Source organism: Calypte anna, chromosome 17 (assembly GCF_003957555.1).
Source record: "Calypte anna isolate BGI_N300 chromosome 17, bCalAnn1_v1.p, whole genome shotgun sequence".
Taxonomy (NCBI): Eukaryota; Metazoa; Chordata; class Aves; order Apodiformes; family Trochilidae; genus Calypte; species Calypte anna.
Window position 1 is genome coordinate 7,250,896 of NC_044262.1, and position 20,782 is coordinate 7,271,677.

Consider the following 20,782-nt stretch of genomic DNA (forward strand, 5'->3'; position numbering starts at 1 on the left):
AATTACAATCCCTCCCAAATTTACCACCTCATCACCCTCTGATTTCTCATGAAAGTAGAAGCATTCCACAACCATGTGCAAAAAAGCCCTGAATTCACCATGATCACAAGGTGCCACTGCCAAGGGATGTCTGGAATTGAAATGCTGGTGCTCTGCCTCTCTCAGTCAGGCTACCACCAGCACTCAGGCCACTGGGATGTTTTTAAAGAACAAATGAGCCAAATTCCATGTAAGTGACTGTATTAAAAATCAGTTTCCATTTCAAATGGAGTTCCCTGTCTCATGTCCTGGCCTAACCTGGTGCCTGGTGCACACAGAATGGATTGAAACTATTCCTAAAGAATCCACTTTGGGTTTTTTTCTTAAAAGACACTTTTTCTCTTGACCACAGATGACATAATTTCCAGTATCAAGGATTCATTCTCCTTCTCATTTCTTTTAGTACCTATGCAAGCTTTCCATTCACATTTCTTGCATCCTCTCAGGGTACATCCCCTACTAAAGCACAAATGGACACACTGAACACTCTTCAGGTCCTAGTATGCAGCTTTCTCAGGAAAGAGGCACCACTGCTGCCACAGCTGCATTTCAGAGAGAGCCAGCTCATCTCCTGGCACTGATGTAGCCTGAAACAGCACTGAGGCAGTTAATCTGCAAAGAAAGAATTTCTCCTGACTCACATTGTTATCCCAACACTCCCCAAATTCCTCAGTGAAGAAAAAAAAATTACAGAAAGAACCCCTGCTGCCCCAAGAAAGCATTCTTCAGAGTAGCAAGTTCACTTTAATCGGCAGAGGCAGCTTAGACCCAAGTTCATGGCAGATCTAAGCTGCCACAGAAATGTGTTTTGAACAGAAACATTATGGGAAGCTTCACAAAGTTGTTCTGTGATCCTAATATGAAGTAATAAGCTGTTTACCCAGCATGACTGTACTGGGATTAATTGACAAAGGAGGGGAGATTAATTGCTATTATTTCCCTGTCAGCTCCACTCCTCCACACACACTCACTGATCTCAGACTGCTCCCAGCCCTTCTCTGTGGTAATGTGTCAGAAGTACCTCAGCTGAGACAAAGTCCTTCACCAAAAGCAATATCCAGAAGAGCAACCTGCTTTTAATCCCTTTCAAGTACTAATGAACCCAAATTTGATGCAACAGAATGAACTCCAGCACTCCTCTGCCCATCACCCTGTGCTTCTGTCAGCTTTTCTGCCCATGAGCATGCTAAGAATTGGAAAGGATTAAACAGATCTGCAGTTCTGCAAAGGGCAAAGAAATTGTGAACTCAGAGGGTGCTGGAGCACAGAAGGAAACCAAGGGAACAGAGCACATCTCTGAGCTGGAGTTCTGACAGGAAGGATAAACTTTAAACCAGCTCTTTGGAGAAGATCTCAGTTCAGCACAGCACTGTATCCACCTAAGAAAGTAGCAATAAAGAGCTCAGATAAAAGCCTGTTTTCAAAGACCTCCCCTACAAAAGCAAATTTTTCTTGGCTGAGTCTCAATTAGCAAACTCAGCAAAGCAAACAAGATAGACCAGAAGATCCCCCAAAAATTCAGACTAATTACAGCAGGTGTTAACTAAGCTGATTTGGGCTTCTGGAAGCAGAAGTACTTGGGTAATGGGTCTTCCCAGGAAAGAGCTGGGCAGAGTTAGGCCAACAGAGCTGCGCCACTATGATCACACAAGGAAAACAAACTTTCCCATGCAATACAGGCCTAAAACTGCCTCTGGAACGCTGCCACCTGCTATTTTCAAGAGGTTAAAGGACAAGGTTTTCTTCTGGCTTCAGATTTTTCTTTTTCCCACGAGATGGCAGCCTAGGAACACTGCGGAGTTACATTCACTTCAAAAACACAAACACAAGATTGTGCTGGGGATCACCTTTCTTCTCAACTACTTCTTTGGTATTAATTTGCTCAAAAGAAAGTACATATCAAATTTAAAGATGTAGGAGACTGAGAACAACCATGTTAAACGAAGCTGAGGTTAAGGATCAGCTAGTAGTGTACCTTCTCAACAGAGCTGATGTGCAGTGTTCACTGTCCCTTAGATTTTCAGCTAGAAAACAAGACCCACCAGGGTCAGGCAGGGCAGTTGTGTAAGAATCCAGACTCCCCATTCCCTTGTAAACAGAAAGGCTTCATCTGCTCACATCATGAAGACTTTTTGACCTCCTAACATAGCAGATTACTGCCTCCAGCCAAACATCACTGGCTCTTATCATCCAGGGCAGTGAGGGAATGGAGATGTTTTACAGATATTTATGTGCTGGTGATCCAACCTGCTACAGTCAGTAGCTTGTGACAACTAGAATGTTAAGCATCCTTTATTTTGATTTGAAGGCTGGTTTTGATCACCTTGATACAATCCCCTAGAAAAAAAAAAAAATCTGTTTCATAGCCCACCAACTTCCTTGACCAAAACCACAAAGCTTTCCCATGGAGCTTGAGCCCCAACCTGCAGGCACCCCAACACTACCAGCAGCTCACCCCAGTCCTGCTCAGCAGCCTGGGCTACTCAGTGCTGGAATCCAGCACCAGTTAACCAGAAGGACCCAAGTTCCAGCCACCCCCTTCACCAACATTACCTGAATACCCTGGCAGGCAGTGACAGAGGAAGCCATCCACAAGGTCCACACAGAGCCCTCCATTCTGGCAGGGCTGGGACTCACACTCATCAATGTCAGTCAAGCAGGTCTCCCCTTTACAGTGAAAACACAAACAGGCATCAGCCAAAGAAAGAGTCTGAATGACAAATGCATTTGTAATTTTTTGCACTGCCTGTCATCTGTAAATGCAAAATCATTTCTTGAACAACAGCATGTCTCTCCAGACACTGGAAAACAGATACTATCCACCAAAACAATTAGGGAAAACGAAGTATGGAAAGGTCAAATGACTTTCCAGTGTCATGAAAGGAAGCAGTGGCAAGATCAGAACTTCTAAACCATTCCTAATTGTGCAATAATGGAACAAACTCTTTATTTTTCTCCCCCCAGTATACTACTGTTTAGCCCCACCTACCAGAGAATTTCCCCAACTGTTAAATTCAGCCTTTTACACATATCTAAAAAACAGGGAAATGCTGACATTTCAGTTGAACATCCACAGCTCTTCTAGCTCCACGACCAAGATGTCAAGATCCCCCCCTCTTCTCCTACCCACTCTGATTACAGTTGCTGTCATGAGAGTAGCCTCATCAAGGACACACCTGAAATAGTTATCTGGGACCCTATGGAATTAGGTTTCCTCTGATGAGGCTATTTCACAGATCTCCTGCAGGGATGAATTCTGCCATATGCACAAGAGTGACAAAGAGAAACCACCCTGGCATCTGCATAGCCAGAGGGCACTCATCAAAGCCCTTGTGAAGTGCATAGGCTGGAGACAAGCTCTGGACAGGGGCTGACAATCAGAGAGCTGTAAGTGCTCCCAGAGAATGAGAACCAAAGCACCATCCTGATGCACCAGGCTGCCACCCCTCTGCAGTACCAGCACTGAAGTGATTTTTGTTGCACAGATAACATTGCTCCATTCCTAACCAGGCAAACCAGGCAGCATCTCTGGGGTGCAGGGAGGAGAGAGGTTCACTGCACAGCTCACCTGCAAAGCCTGGCTGGCACCAGCAGAGGAACCCAGCTGCCTGGCTGTAGCTGAACTGCCCAGGGAAGTCAGGTCGTGTCCCGTAGTGGGTGGGGTTGGAGCGCTCCAGGCAGACCCCCCCGTGGTGGCAGGGACCTGAGGCACACTCATCCACATCCTCTTCACAGTCCTGCCCTGTGTAGCCTGCCAGGAGACATCAGTGTCAATGTCACACACAGCCCCACTGGAATTAGTGTCCCGAATAACTGAAGGTGAGAATGACACCCCAAGGACACTGCAGCTCATCTAACAGGGAGTCCCAGCACCCTCCACCTTCATCACTGTGTCAGACAGGAGCTAAACAATTTACAGCAAAGTATTACTTCATGATAGAAAAAAAAAAACAGAAAAGAAAAACAAAATTTTATAATTCACAATCAGGGGGCATTTCCCAGCAATGAGGTCAATCAGATCTTGAGATGGGCTCCAAAGGGCAGCAGTGGCAGCTTTGCTGTTTCAGACAATGGAAGATCACACAGAGCACACAGCAATTCTTTACTTCTTCACCAGAGCAATAGAACACATGCTCTCCACTGCAGCTCTCCAACATGCCAGCACCACAAAATAGATTTCTAACCTACCTGGCCAGCAGGCACAGCTGTAGTTTTTTATCCCCTCAATGCAGGTGGCACCATTCAGACAGGGTTCAGAGGCACACTCCAGGATGTCCAGCTCACAGTGGTCCCCCTCAAAGCCCGTGTCACTGCAGTCACAATGGTAGCTGTGGGGCAGTGACACAGAGCCATGCATAAGCTCTTAGCTTGACTGCAAAGCCCAGTATGAAGAAAAGAGCAAATGGAGCTAAGCTGCCAGTCCCCATACCCACGTGTGGGGCAGCACACAAGGACAGCTCCATCTGCACCAAGAGGATCAACCAATGAGTGAGCAGCCAACCCCCAGCAACCTCCCAGTTCACACCTGATCTGTGAAAAGGTAAATTCAGACACACAGGTGTCTGTAAATTCAGACACACAGCTGCCTCTGCTGTTCATGCTCTGCAAATCAATCCCCCTTGTGTCTGATATGCCAGCTGGAAGCACTGACAGCAAATTTTTCCTACTTTAAGCATCCCAGGAGTTCTGCTACTGGGAGGGCCTTGCTTTTTGCCATAAAACACTCTCAGTTACTGCCACTGGGATGTACATTTAAGAAAATCCAATTCTTACCACAGATTTCTACTCTAATTTTCACAGGTTACACCAAGTAAGATGAATTTTGTTATCTAACTGCCCAACCAACACTGATTTCTCACCTGTTAATGAGGTCCTGACATGTCCCATTGTTCTGGCAGGGCTGGCTCACACACTCATTGATGTCCAGCTCACAGTGGGTGCCTTGGTACCCTGGTGCACAGGTACAAGTGTAGAACCCAACATGATCGTTGCACAGGGCCCCATTCTGGCAAGGGTCTGAAGCACACTCATCTATTTCAGCATCACAGTTTACACCTTTGGTACAAAACAGAGAAATATCTGTGTTACAAATCCAGAAAAGTACAACTGCACTGCCTGGACTTCTGAGCTGGAACCACAAGCAATAAACTGGCAAGCAGAATGATCTAGTTCTAATTTTATCATAAGAATAGTGGGAGCATGTGATTCTTATAAATTAATAAATCTACTTGCAAATAACATCATTCTGTATGGATTTCTGGATTTTAGCCTACCAAAATGAAAAAGTTTCCAGTCTTTGCCAAGCTTTAGTCTCTTTCATTCATTCATTTGGTCTCTTTCATTCAATCACAAGTTACACTTCACAAACATTACACTACACAAGTAGCACTTCACAAGTTACATCCCTTTTCTGAGGAAGCCATTAAATCTTGATCTTAAAAATAGTCTTTAAAAATCTAATTATAGATATTTTGGCTTGAGATCCCTTGAGGGCAGGGAGGACAAGGATGGGAAGAGAAGAATTAGACTGCTAGTCAGTGTTAAGCATTTAGATACAATATAGCTCTGCTTCATTTGTTTAAATAATATTTGTAACTTGCTTTTAGATACCTAGGAAAAAAGCATTAAAGTAGTGCAAAATACTCGTCACAGTTATATTAGATATTCATAAATTTATTCTGAAATGCTATGAAAAATTAGGTGGTGGCTCCAACACTACTAGTCAAATCTAACAGTAAGTCACACATTTTGGGCTCAAAGTCTCAACTTTCCCTAACAGAACACACCTTCTGCATGACTTCTAAGCAGCTACATTCCACCTGAGTCCCTGGCCTGGCATCACCTCCAGACCTCAGCCATCCCAGTGGCACCTGCCAGTCCATCTAATCTCCCCTTCCTGGCAGAGCCTGACCACCCAGAGGACATGGCTGTCCTAATCCTGACGGAATGTGGGGCCCCTAATCTGCTGCTTCAAACCTGCCAATACCCACACAAAACTTCCTTCACCCAGATTCCAGTTCCAAGAACCAGGACACAACCTGGCCTTGCTGGCCAACAGCAACAGAACCTCTGGATAAAGCACGGGATCATAAGCAAAGCCTCACACATTACATCAGAATAACTTGGAGCACAAGCTCCCCCAGCTGCCTGGGGCATTTTAGCACTTCCTTGGCAGGGGAATGCCACAATCCTGACCTGAGGATTCAGCATATAATAAAAAAAGAAACTGATTTGCAAAGACAGAACTATCCTTTATTCTACAATCATTTGTAATCTTAGGGCCTACAGAGAAATTCTGCTTTTTTTCCCCCCTTCATTTCTGTTCATTTTTATCAGAGAGTGAGTCAGCATCAGGGACTGCATTCCTGATGTAACTTCTCCTCATTCCACTGGTAATCAGCAGCATTCCTTCACAGCAACCCAGCTCTTTAAACACTTCAGTTTGTGACAATGTGCAAGGCTGAGAAAGTTCATGTGCTAGGTGGTACCAGGCAGACATGGGCCCAGTACAGCTGCATTCCACTCTGATAAACAGGGCTGGGGAAAGGGAACCCCCCACACCTCCCTTCCTCACAGATAACTTACAGGTGGAAATTACTCTCCACATCACCATTAGCACAGATGCACAAGAAACTGATACTTATGTCACATGCCAAAAAACATTTGCCAAGGGTGAAAGAATTGGAAAAGAAATCTCCAACTGAAAGCTCTTTAACTCCAAAAAGGCCACTTCCCTCAGAGAAACCCCCCAGGACCACAACTACTACTGACAGGCAGAGATAAGTTATATTTGGAACACTGATAGTGAAGTTCTCCTGTATCTCCCTTAATTTCATACTGAGAACTAATCACATCTACACTGTATCTAGTACTCCAAGTTTCAACCAGGCCCCTCACTTTCACTCCTAGATCCACATCTCTCACCATCCACACCACTCGTGGAAATCAAAGCCTCAGCAACAAGCCCTACACCATTATTCACACACAACATCCAACACTCCAGAAACATTAACTGTGCTACAGAGATTTTAGTCTCATAGCTGTAAAACAACATCTTCTCAGGACAGCTACTAACAGGGAGAAGAGCAGCAGGGAAATCATGGAACTGCACCAACAGTGAGGTGAAAGTGAAGCACCCAGCTGGTACCTGAGCTGGAAAGGTACCTGTGAATCCAGGGCTGCACACACAGAAGTAGTGATCCATCTCATTGAGGCAGCTGCCATTGTTCTGGCAGGGCCTGGAGGCACACTCGTTGATGTCAATCTCACAGTTGTAGCCCTGGAAGCCTGGCACACAGAAGCAGCTGTAGTGGCCCAGCCTGTCCCTGCAGATGGCCCCGTTCTGGCAGGGGCTGGAGGCACACTCGTTGATGTTGTCCCTGCAGTCGGCCCCAGTGAAGCCAGGCTGGCAGATGCAGGTATAGTCCCCAAGACCCTCCATACATGTCCCATTGTTTAGGCAGGGCTGGCTGGAGCACAGGGAGCTCTCTGTTTGGCAGCCTTCTCCATCCTGTCCTGTTTGGCATTCACAGGTGTACCCATTTATCCCATCTACACAATCAGACCCTGGATCTTTGCAGGGGCTGCTCTCACACTCATTAATGTCAGTGTTACAGTCAACACCTGTGAAGCCAGGCAGACACACACACTGGTATTCCAGGAGTCCTGGAGTCCCATTGCAAATCCTTGGGGCAGGACACTCATGTTCTAGGCATGCATCATAGAGGTGTTCACAGTTTGTGCCTGTGTAGGCTACAGGCTCCATGGGGCAGGTGCACTGGTATCCCACTTCCAGATCCTTACAGCTCCCACCATTTTCACATGGGGATGAGGAACAGCTGCCATCATTTTCAGAGTATGAGGTTCCTGTTGAGAAAAGAGACTTTCTGTTAGTCATCATTTGTAACCTTTAAGAAGAAAGTTCTGCTGCTGATCACCACACAGAGCTCAGAGCTGCCCACCTGGATCCCACACTGCAAGGGCCCCTCTGCCCACCAGCTGGGAATGATACTGGAGAGGAAACGTCTACAGCAAAGAAGGCAACACAACACACCTTCAAATGGTGGCAATTCAGGGATTTCTTGCAAAGTTGGGTGACCAGATGGCTGTTTTTCAGGAGGCACTCACAAACAAACCACTTCAGTTGTGCTTATTCACCCCTGGGTCACTTTGAGAGCAGTGAAACATATCACCCTAAATCCATGCAGAAGGTGAACTTTGTTTACCATTCAATGCCCCCTTTCACTGGCAGGGCTCAGCAGTCCCCAGGAAATTCCACCAGAGTGCAGATCTGGCAGATACTCTGACACCTCCCTGCCCTCACTGCCAGCTGAGAAATGTCAGAATGTGCCATGCTCCATGCTCAGGGTCTGCCAGGATCACACCCCCCAGCATCACTTCTCAGATGACCTTAGGGATTCTTTTATTCATGCCATCATTATCCCAGCCCATTTTTGGTCATGTTTGCCTTGCTTTGGTGCACCTTCTACACACCCAGTAGTTAATCTGTGTCAGTGGTTTTCTATCAACTCACTGCCCCACCAACTCCTCAGTCTCTTTGTACCTGAAGGTGGAGGCATCCGGCTCAGGGCCTGAAAAGGATTTGTAGAAGACTTTGGTTTACAAAAGCCTGCCCCTGCCCTGACCTCCCCCAGATTCCTCCCACCAGAAGACTGTGGAGTTCCTAAGTCTTCTTTTAAGAGGGGAGAGGGTGCCCAGGGATTTAGACAGCCCTTTCTCTTCCCAGCATCATCTCTACAGCCCACCCCTCCCCTCCTCTCTCATGTGATGCTGGGGAGAGCTGCTGAGCACTGCACTGTCCAGCAATCCCATTATTCTGCCATCAACCCTTTTATTCTCAGATTCCCAGTCAGGCAGAAAACAGGGATGACGGAATCTGCCTGGAATCTCTGTAGCAATTAGAGTGGGAGCCCAGGAAAGAGCTATTTGCAAAAGAGCTTTACTAGGCAGGAGATGTGAGCCTTTGTACACTTAATGAGTAACCACTTCCCACAGGCCAGGAGCACAGTCTGTGATAAATAAAAAAAAGAAACCAAGTCCACTGCATGCTCAGAACAACTTCAGTTTGCAGCAGGATCCATCTGCAAAGAAATTCACACTTCAGCAGAGTCACCAAGCACTGGTAGTGGGGACAGGCTGCAGTCATTTCAACAGCTTCATGCACAGCCTTCTGCTTCCACTGTTACACAGAGAGGCTGAATGCTTCTTGCAAATAAAGGTAAACAAGAAATCCCTTTGCTATTTCCTGTCTTTTCCAAAGTTCTTTATAACAGACATACCTTTTTGTACCTTTTAAGAGAAAAGCTGGGTTCCTCCATTGTTACCCTACTAGCTTTAGCTATTTTTATAGCCAAAAAGTTACCTATTATGTTATGTCTAAAAGTAATGACTTTAACGGGACCTCATTTTAGAGGAAAATGTTCCTTTCTTGAAAAAAAGCATCCTGAAGTAATACCACTGCTCATAAGGCATGCAGGCTGCAAAGCAAATCCCAAGAATTGAAACAATATCTAAATAACTTCAAATTATTCTGTGAACTGCAGCTTGCAGAAAATTACCCACATGTTTGCCCTTCTCACCAGAGGTGACAGGCACATCAACAGCACTGCTCTGAGATTGTATCACATCCACTCCCCTGTATTTACTGTGCCTATACTTATACTGGAATATTTCCCAAATGTGCCACTATGGAAATATACTATGTCCCCAATATTCATTCAGTGGCAATGCTGAATTCTGGCTAAATAATTTCCCAGAGATGAGACACCAATTCAAAACAAAATTTGTTTCAGAGTGATGTCACAAAGGGGGAATTCAGCAGTGAGAGGAGTACAACTCTTGTGATATCACCAGGAAATTCTGCAATAATTCAGTGTACTAAATGGTATCAAAGGCTTAGAACCACCTAGCTTGGGAAAGGACATGTAGGTTGTTTTTAACTCTGTTATTGTTATTTCCATCCATCTGTCCCATAGCATACAGTAAGGCCCCTCAATTTCAGAACAGATTATTACAGGAAAACAAACAGCATATGAATATCCACAAAATACTATCAAACAAAATGAATAAATTAGGTTTTCCTGCTGCACTATATACCAACCACAAAAACCTGTAACTCAGACTATGCTGTTTCAAGAAAATGGTGAAAATCAAGACAAAGAAGTTTCTGGATGACAAAAGTTTATAAAAAGTTTTCCACAAAAGTAGTGGTTGCTGGATTAACAATGACATTCAGCATTTTTCCTTTTACATTTCACAGGAAGAAAATGAATCAGTGAGTTTTTAAGTGAAAAAGTAAAATAAAATAATACAGTCATACTATACTGCAACCCTACTCTGAAATGAAACTGGAGAAGACTACAGCTTCTTTGAAAAATAGGTTCCAGGCATTTAGGGGTGAATTAGGAGGAACTTCAAAGGCTGACAGAGTCCCATATAAAGCATTCATTGAGCTCTGTCAGGGCAGGTCTGGTTTTACACTTTAAAGGTAGCTGACAAGATTTTCCCTAATGGATGAGGTTTGTGACCCTCTGTATCACTTTAAGGCAAACAAGCTGCATTACCAGGCTTTGTTTTAACAATTGGCTTTAATAATTTTATACTTTATACCTTTACTAAGTGATCCTGTCAAAGGCAGTTGCAAAAGTGAGTTTTCCTGCCATAAAAAGAGAAATCAGACATTGATAAGATGCTGGGCAACCTGAGATCCCCCTGGTAGTGCTTCTCTCCCAGAGTCCTGGGCAATATCCTATTTCAGTGACCTGGGACAAGATGCTGGAGCACAGCCCTGGCAGAGAGAGGTGTGGGAAGTGATAAAGACAGTGTGGGAGGTGGTTCTCAGGGAGCTGTAGCAAGGTTTCTGTCCTTTTCTTTAAAACAACAAATGAACCCCCTCAATTTTGTCCTCACAGAGATGAAATCTCCCTGGTGATTTCCCTCACACTATGAGTTACATTGAAATAACTTGTTCACAGCTTCCCCTATACCTGACATGGTATAGGCACTGCTGGCCAAAGGTTTCATTGGAGAACATTGAGTTTCTGTTGTGTAAGACAAGCAGGACAAAGAGCTTCAGTCATTTATTACTTGACAGCTTGTGAGATGCTGCTTTACCATTGCTCACTGGCTTCTGGTTTTGGATTTTTGTTTTTTTTCAAAGGCTCAAGAAACACCAGCAGAGGCTGGAGGGATGCTCTCAGGCTGCAGCTACCCTGACCTCATGGAAGGTGACTGGTGCCTCCACGGACCTCCCCCTCACTTTAATTTTGCACTTTAAGCTGTTGATTCCTGAAGTCCCCTTAACTCTCACCCATGGTACCCAAAGATTTTAACTCCTCACACTGCTTCACTGATAACTCCCTTCGAGGTGCTTCTAATGGCCACTTAAAATTCCAACAGGGAAGTGGCACTGCACTGGGGGTTATCAGCCCAGAGATGACCCTGTTTCCTTCATACTGAAGGAGAATTTTGACAAGTGATTAATGTTCTGTTTGATTGTTTTAAACCATATTCATCATGTTGTTCAAATGGAACAATATAATCTCCACAAAAACAAAGATTCTAAGCAGAGTCAGGAGTACTTCCTGCAAATACCCAGCTCCAAATACCCATGCACTGCATGAGAGGTGAGACCAGCAGCTCCCCAGCAGCAATGATCACTGAGCCAGAGGAATCTTCAGGTGCCTGAACCCTCCCCAGGCTGTGTTTCTGAGCTCACCCTAGCAGCTTCCCAAGACCCAGGGCAGAAAGGGAACCCCCCCACCTCAAGCATCAGAGTAACACAACTACTAAATAAACTCTGAATAAAGGAATGGAAAGAGTTATGTCTCCATGACAACAGGAAGGCATGTGCTTATATTAGTAAATCCCTGCTGACCTCTGCTGATCTTTCCCTATCCTGGTCAGTGTGAAGGATTAGTGAAAGGGTACACAGACCATGGCCTGTTCCCAGGATCCATAAACCAGGACTGGGTGGGCCTGGCAGGGGGCTTGCATGCCCTTCACCCTCTCTTTCCCTCATCCCTGGTATCTTTGGAAGGATAGCACAGTGTTAGGGAAGGTGAGGACAAAATGAAATCAAACACCTTCAGTGTACTTGTCCAGGGAATGTAACAAGGCCTTTTTAGGTGGCTTTACACATCCCAGGGCTGTACAAGCCCCTTGACACACAGACATTAAACCCTTTCTTCCCAGACCCCAGCAAAGCACTTGCTCCAAGTAATGCTGGCATCAGAAACAAGGTCTTGACAAGCTCACAAGATGCTAATAATTGGCTCTGATTTTCCACACTGTCTAAAGTATTCCATAACTTGTATTCCTCTTCAACATGTTAAACAGGCACCTTATGGCAGCTGCTTTAAAAATGGGGTTTCTATTCAATATCACAAAATGGGATGTGGGCATCAATTTTTGTTGCAATCTCCTGGTCTCATGATCAGGTGATGTCACCCTTTGGATCAGGTACATTCAAGTCCCCTTAAGACCCTCACGCCCAGACTCAAGTTCTTCCTCTCCATTTTTCCATGGTAACTATTTAATGACTTTTATCATTGCACAAATAGTGTAAAAGGGAGAAATGATACTTCAGTGAAAACACAGGCTGAGACACTAGCTGCTGGCTGAACCTAAACATCATCTTTATCATCTCAGGTTATCATCTTAGCAGATCTGACAATCTCTGTGAAGCAAGACTATTACCAAAAAAACCCTCAAAATAAAGATTAGATAATCAAAAATCAATTCTGGCAGCCAGCAGGTAGCACCTCCACAATACAGAATAAAGGGCCCAGCAAGACTCCAGGGATCCCAGGAAAGCCCATAGCATCTTTCAGAAGAGTCATTTTGGAAAGAGCCTTACTACTCATGGCTTTGATAGAACTCATAGAGCTTTGGTAGATTAAGCACACAGTGCCTTAGGCAACCACCAGTTTGGATACCAACCTCAGCCCCCTAGTGAAGCCCCTGCACACAGCTCAGACTCCAGTTTTTCCCATCTGAAGTTTGAGATGGATATTGTGCTTTCACCACTTCCCAGACTACTATTAATGTTGTTTTTCTTTCTTACCAGAGACCAACAAATTCCAGACCACATTTGTACATCACATTTTTGGTATCACAGCTTTTTCATGCCAGAGAGATGCACAAAGGCTACTAGTGTAAAATATTGATATAGAATTGAATAAAGGCCTAACCCAATAGCCTTTCATTAACAGGCATAAGATAGCTCAGTTTCCCCTGGTGAAATATGCATAACATTTAGGACTTCAAAGAAGCAGAATGCAGATTCCTGGCTCTCTCCCACCCAGCCTGCCCAGTGAATTGCTGAATGGTGCCCAGTGTGGGCAGCAATCCACAGGGCTGAGTAGTGCCAATGATGTGGTCAGAGGCATCAACAGCATTAATCACAAAGAATACTTCAGGGAATTAAACTTAACACAGAACAAGTATCCAGCAAGCTTGTTTTTCTTATCTGTTCACTGTTTCGATGCAGATTTGAAGATGTAACTGCTACTACCCTGCTTCTAGAACTTGGAGAAAGGAGCTATCAATCTATGTTTTATGATAGTGCTGCATATATTGCCACAGTAACTCTTTGATCTTCTGTGCCTCTGTGCCATCCCAGTATTTTCCCTTACTAAACACGCCTCCAAGCTGACCTTCATGGTTTGCACATTCTCTGATCTCTCAGCCATTTCCACAGATCAAACACTGAGGCAGGAGTTTCCTGTGTATTCACCTAATCAGACCGAGTGACAAGATTTAATTTCCAATTCTTATTTAAATATACTGACAACCAACCAACCAACCAGCTGGAAGGGTGCATTTGGTTTTGTGTTTTGAAGCAAGATTTAAACTGTGTGTCCTTCCTAATCTCAAGAGCTTGCATTAGAGCAGGTAACAAACTGCCAGAGAAAAGGCTGAGTCAGCTTGTGTTCTCTCAAAAGGTGCCCAAAACATTTTCCAGGCCAAAGGTATTTGAACTGCTGCTGGCTGGAGGTGTGGGAACTTAGTTCTGCCCTCCAGGATCTCCTTTACAACCCAAGTTAAGCTGAGAGCTGTTCTACCCATCACACAGGCAGCAGCAGCACTGGAGTCACATGCAGACTCTGCACCACTGTCCCTCTGGAGCTTCCATGAGACACCTCATGTCTGTGATCATGGTCCTGTGGCTCTGGCTGCAGGATGCTCTTCTGGTTACAGCCATCTGGACAACCAGAATTTCCTCAAGAAATCTGAATAAGTAACTTAGCCACTCTGCTTCAATGACATTTAGACTGAGGCAATTTGAAATAAAATAAAAGTAGTCATTTGCCTCCCAAGGGCAAGAAAACGTATTTCCTTATGGCCTTAAAAATTCTACAAGTGCTACATAAATACCACCATTCACTACAGCTAAAATCTGGCAGAATTCTCCTGGTAAAACAGGAGCAGGTGGAAAGACCATGGATATTACTGCTTCCCTTGAGCTCTCCTGGCTGTAGCAAGATGTACCATCCACCTGCACTCCAAAAGCAAGCAATGGTCTCAGTAAATCACTGTTCCTGAGAACAGCTTTACCCACGAATGAAAAGCAACCTGTGCACTGCTCACACAGCCCAAGTGCCCAGAAACACACCAGATCCCTGGCAGCCCCATGCTGAGCCACCCCAGGTCTGCCATGGGCCTTCCTTCTGCAGGGTACAAAGCCACCAGAACTGCTTCACACTCCAAGCCAGTAGCCATGGTTACAAGATACAAAAGACAGTCCTGCTGCTTCCCAATGGCCAGAGGAATTCCAGGCACTTGGAGCAAATGCACCAGACAAAGAAACTGGTATAAGGGGGAAAAAAAAACCTAAAACCAAACCGAGAAAAATCAAAATGTATTTTTGACTTCCATATTCATAGTCTGAGGTGATCAGAAGGGAATCCAAGGAGGCTTTGGAGGGAGGGGAAAAAACCAAACAAAAAAGACTGATGGGGAATCAAAGGTAAAGCTGAAAACTTTCCCCATCTCTCAAGAAGTACATAAACATCACCCACTAAAGTGAAAAAATGTCATATGCAGTGCTCAGTAGAGAAAAGGCACTTTGTATTTTCTGCATATTCTCCACATTTTACCTCCACTTCATGTCACTGACCATTCCTTGCCCCGTTGACACCAAACAGGTTTTTGGTGCAGCTACCTGCCTGGCAGTGCTGAGGAGAGGATAAGGAGGATGGTTCAGTCCCAATCATACTTTCCAGTAAAAGGTTGGAGATGTTCCTTACATGACCTTATAATCCCTAGATGACTAAAACAGATGTCTAGGCCCAGCAGATCTCCAGCCACCCTTTCCAGAAGAAACAGAGCTATCTTTTTCAGGGAGCATAAGAAATTGCACACAAGGGTAGCTTTTGTAGCCCAAAGACAGGTTTCATGTGAACTTGAAGAATCCCAGTATACTCAAGTATATTCTTTTGCTCTGAAATACGTTTCCAATGTGGAAAAAAACCAAAGCAAAACAAAACAAGAACCTCACTCAGTGTGACAGACTTTTTTGTCACCTCATAATTTCTTGCACTTTCAGGATGCATCTGCTCTCTTCAAAATTTCTAAGTGAGAATACTCATGTACTGTCTTCTCCTTCCACATCTTGTACCAGAGGTAGCTGGCACTTCAGTGTATTAATACCCTCTCCTAGGTACCCTTCTCTTTTGCCTAGAGGTATTTCCAAAACACATAGACAAAGCTCTGCCTTTCCTCTGTATGGGCACAACTGTAAAATTCACAACTTCCCAACAGAGAAAAGAGTTACTGCAACAGCTCAGCACTTCACTACACTGAAGTGCACACACTTTTAGCTCTTGTGAATAAACAGAAACATACATGTGCACAGCAGATAAGACAAAAGGAGACAAGAAGTAAATAGAGGGAAAACATGTCTAGAATGAATTGCCTATTTATCTCTCAGCCAAGAAGTTTTCAGGCTTCAAATCTCACTGTGAGAGTGGCATTTCCTTCAGCTACCTTTGCACTACAAGGGCAGATCACAGATTTGATCCAAAGTAACTGCAAAGCAGCTGGGTAAGAATCGGGCACAGGAGACAAAAACTTACCCCAAAACAAGAGGAAAAGTGGCAGCAGGAGAGCAGCACTGTACGCCCTGGGTGCAGTTTTCTTTAATTCCATGACAAGTCTAAGAGTGGCTGTATTACCAAGCTCAGGGGAGCAGCTGGCAGACACGGGCTCCCCCCACATCACCGGCTTGGGCACATTCTCCTCTCTACTCCAGGCACCGGCTCCATGCTCTGCCGGCTGGGGACCAGCACTAACAGAGTGGACAGAGTCCCTGTCCGCTCTCCAGCGCTTCCCTCGTGTTCCTGGAACAAAGGGAAAAGGCTGCCTGGATCCAGCGGACTGAACTGCGCGGGCAGGACCAGCGGATTTACCGCGCAGCAGCTGGAGGCTTACGGGGCCGCGGCTGAAAAAAGCCTCGGCTGTCAAAGGTGGTGAGAAAGGAGGAACCCGGAGATCCTCAGAACCAGGCACGGGGGAAAACGGCCCCTTTGTGAGTTTTTTGCTTTCTTTTTGTTTGATCTCCCCCTGCATCATGAAGGAGCCCAGCCTGGGCTTCTGCAGCAGTTCATGTTTACAAACAAATCCCCGATGAGGACTGGTCACAAGTTTCAGATAGGGGCTGTTTTGTTCCAAGAGAAAGTAAGACAAAAGACACCAAAGCACACTGTTAATCCCAAAGAGCAGAGGCAGAAGATACGAGGGTTTAGTGCTCTCCCTCACACATAGTGAGATGTGAGCCCACAAGGCACACGAACCCACAAAATGTACAGGAACCCTCTGCTCCCAGTTAATGGAGATCAACAGAAGCATCTGTTTATCACAAGCACCAAATCACATCACCACCTTTAAATACATGTGTGTAGTCTGAGAAGTGGAAAAAAATTATCAGTGTCCATTGTTTCATGAGAGTAACAGGAAAAAGACAGAGCCCTACTCTCAGTTGTGACCTACTAAGTACCTGCAAATCCACATCACAATTGGATTAAATTAACTGTAATGAGAACTAAGTCCATTGCCTCACCCATCCACTGACAACTAAAAATAGAAGGCAGGTAAGATGCCAGACAAATTCCTATTTAAAAGAAATATGCAAGACTGCAAGGAATTGGTGTAGGTAAGCCTAGGCTGCACATGATAGAAAGAGCAGCAATCCTACAATGAGCAGTTTACACACCCTGAGCTGCCCTGCAGAGCAGGCAGGGGCTGGTGGGCCATGTGCAGGGCAAAGGGACAGTTCCTGCATTGGTTTTACCTCCAGGACACAAAGCAGGAGTTTAGCAGGAATGTTTTCACCATCAAAACACTGCAGTTCAGGAACAAATGGTTCATCTCACTATTCTGCCTTGGAATGCTCCAAAGATGATATATCAAGTGTTATCAACCTTATCTGGACCACCCTGCCCTCACTTTCATCTCTGGTATCTTCAGTCTGTTTTCTCAAGATCAGCCTCAGTATTAGTTTCTTGCCCACTACCACAACCATCTGGAACTCGTTTCTCTCTCTCCAGACTCTCATTCTGCTGTCAGGGACTTCACCCAACACTGACATGCACAAAATCTTTCTGCCTCACCTGAATGAATTATCCTCCTAGCACCTCACCTTTTACAAATCAAAGCAAACATATGAATCCACTGCACAATTAGCACTACAAGAAACCACCATTCTTCCTGGACTGAATACAGCCACTTGTGTACAACAATTGGTGCACTTGGGAAATAAAACTGTCCACAGGAATTTATGGCTTATATGTCCACCTGAGGAACATGCTCACTATCATAAAACAGCATTAGTTTAACAAATCCCCACACATAAGTGGTGGTCCTCCCACGAAGGCTCAGGTCTCATGCATTTGTCACAACAGGGTCTGGCCTTGAGCAGCCTGGGCAATGGCACAGGACAGGGTTCTCAGCCAAAATCCTCCAGACAGAGGCAAGACTCGTGCCTGCACTGCTGCCAGGATGCATGTTGTGAGTTCTGGGGTTGGAACAGGTTACAAGGGATGATCCTCTTGAAAAAAAAGTGTTCATTTGCTCTCTATGACCACTGTTAACTGCTAGCACATCCAAGTGGTCTGTTGGGACTTGAGGCTCATTTACTGTTGCTCAAAACCCAAGCTAATGAAGCCTGCCTAGGTCAAGACACCAGACTGCCTCATAATAATCAAAATACATTAATCCAGTGTCTATGTGTAAGCACATTAATTTTTTCAAAATTCATGGCTGCAATGGGATTTTGCCAGCATAAGTGGCAGACTATTTCTGTGCTGGACCCTTGGGCATACAAAAGCCAACTTGCTTAGTCCAATTAAAGGACTCCAATGCAATTCTGTTAAGGCTCGGATCTGTTAGGCTTGACTACACCTCCAAAGAAGGAGCACAACTGGGTGGATTTGTTATCTAAAGCATAAGCTCCAAGTCCTTAGTCATCCTTGCTAAAGCCTTCCCCAAACTGGCCATGGTTGGTGCTACCTCTGCATCACTGCAGTCCAACGTCAGTATAATCTGCTCTTTAACATAGAATTAAAAGTAGAGCCAAAGGACACAGCTGCTTTTGCCTGGGTAACACTCATTACAAGGGACTTAAGGCCAGCACAACAGCAAGGCTTCTATTCTCAGCCAGCGGGCAGGAAACTGCAAGCCGGAAACGCGTGCCATGAAAATGGGGCAGCAGTGGGCAAGCTGGATTAAGAGAAAAGGGAGAGAGTAGATCTAGGGCACCCTAGCAGAGCCTTTCTGTTCTCTTCTGTACTTTTTTGGTACACTTTTCACAAAACAATCCTATACATTTTTCTACACACAGCTCAGAAGAAACTGCGCAGCAAAGCACCTGAGCCAAACAGCCTCCTGCACTTTCCATGTGAAGAACAAGGTACAACTGCACAAGTTTCACAGTCTTTCCTCACACAGGATTTAAAATAATCCTAGTATTAGAGATTGGACACTAGAGTTTAGACATGTGGTAAGATGGCTAGTAACACAGACAAAAGCTAGTAAAAATAAAGGCATCCAGAAGACAGAGCCTCACCTTCCCACCTTACAGCTCTAGAACCTCGCCACCTCACAAATGTACTGTTCTGAACTTCACAAGGTAAGTTAACAGTATCAAAATCCTCTGGTTTTTTTTCCCCAGCTTCACCTTTATAGTGTCATCAGGTAAAACATTAAAGGAGTCCACACTAACAGTGGCTATGGACTTGGAACATGGGAAGTTGAGCTAATTAAGAAACAAACCTCCAGTTCCACTCAAGCACTGTGGACAAAACCCAATTGCTTCAAGTATGCTCTTCTGTTCTCAATCACTGCTGGAAAGTGCCAGATATATTTTTTAAAAGTTCAGGTTTTGGAATGTCAATCCTACTGAGTCACAGGCCAATTTTCCATCTGGCCACTAGATGCCCCTTCTGCACCACACAAAGTCAAGCCACGGCCGCTGTGTGAAAACAGGGACCTTGAAAAGAGATTAATGTTAACACCCATGCAAGGAGACCCACCCTGAAATGCCGCAGGCATGTGCCAAGCAGCACACTGACCAGCTTGAGACCTATTGCAACATCCACACGTCAGAGGAGCCAAGGAAGAGTTTTGTTTATAAGTCAAAACTTTAAAGTTGCTATTAAAACTTGGCAAAATCATGCAAAACTTCCAGTTTCAAGACATCCTACTTGTACTTTAATAGACACAGTAAATTTAGTTTTCTAGCATGGTTAATCAGGGCTGACAGCAAGTAAATCCTGCTGCCTGATAAGAGCACTGAGCATATGGCACTGGTAAGCCCTAAGCAATGAAACAATCGACAGGACAAGAACTTGCAGAAATGTTACTGCTTCTTGCCAGGCAGGAACTCAACAGAGCCACGCACCAGGTCAGAGCTCTGACTTCCCTAGAGCACAATAACCAATTTTAGATAAAATTGTAGTGGTGAGGAAAGAGAGGGCTGGCAGTCCAGTGGGACAGAGGTATAATGAATATTTATTGAGGAGAATTTCATAGGAAAGATCTCTGTGTGTTAAAGCTGGATAGAGCACACGTGTCCCACAGGAGGAGGTGCGGGGCAGCAGCAGCCCCGGGCGCCATCCCGTGGACACAGCTCCCGGCTCCTGCCACACACCGACCAACAGCACCAGAGCCCCGGGAAATCCTGCCCCAACTGAGAAACGGGGACAACACCGGCTTTCTTCAAAGATTACCAATTCTACAGAGAACTGTCACCTTAAGCAGAACTTTTCCTTAGCACTATTACCAGCAAGTTCTCGGGAGAGCCTGGGATTTGTCTGCAGACCATGAGGAGGTCCCGGGTCAGGAGCTGAGGGGCACAAAATTGAAGCCAATTTGTCTGAGGTCTGAAATCAGCTCCTCTGGCTTCCAACAGCAGGCTGCTCGTGCAGAGACCTTCACTGCATGCCTTGTTCGAAAACAGAACAAACTGTAAGGATACCCAGCACAGACTGAGCACCTAGAGCTGCTCCTGCAACATTTGAGCCCACTCACACTACAGGCAGACCAGACCAGGCCAGACCAGGCCATGGTGAAGATGGGGCCATACTTCTGCCAAGTTATCTCTAAGGGCAGGTTCAGGAGTCAGGCTCTTACCATCTCTGTACCCTTTGATCTACAGGAGACCCTGCTGGAGTGCTGCAGGTCAACTTTAAGCCCTTTGATCCTCTCCCACTGCTTACAGCTGCTT

At 45.2% G+C, this 20,782-nt stretch overlaps 1 protein-coding gene across 4 annotated transcripts in view; it reads right to left on the minus strand.

Moving 5' to 3' along the window:
- Positions 1–20,782, minus strand: part of CRB2 (crumbs cell polarity complex component 2) — a 57,586-nt gene that overhangs the window by 18,383 nt on the left and 18,421 nt on the right. For 2 of the 4 annotated variants that reach the window (XM_030460965.1, XM_030460966.1), the window contains exons 3-7: positions 7,204–7,905; positions 4,899–5,094; positions 4,228–4,367; positions 3,608–3,790; positions 2,593–2,706 (exon numbers count right to left, since the gene is read on the minus strand). In XM_030460965.1, coding sequence (XP_030316825.1) covers positions 2,593–2,706; positions 3,608–3,790; positions 4,228–4,367; positions 4,899–5,094; positions 7,204–7,804 — 1,234 coding nt within the window. In that variant the 5' untranslated portion in view covers positions 7,805–7,905. Of the gene's footprint in view, positions 1–2,592; positions 2,707–3,607; positions 3,791–4,227; positions 4,368–4,898; positions 5,095–7,203; positions 7,906–16,136; positions 16,383–20,782 lie in introns of those variants that run through there. The other 2 variants (XR_003988248.1, XM_030460964.1) reach the window with 2 other exon arrangements.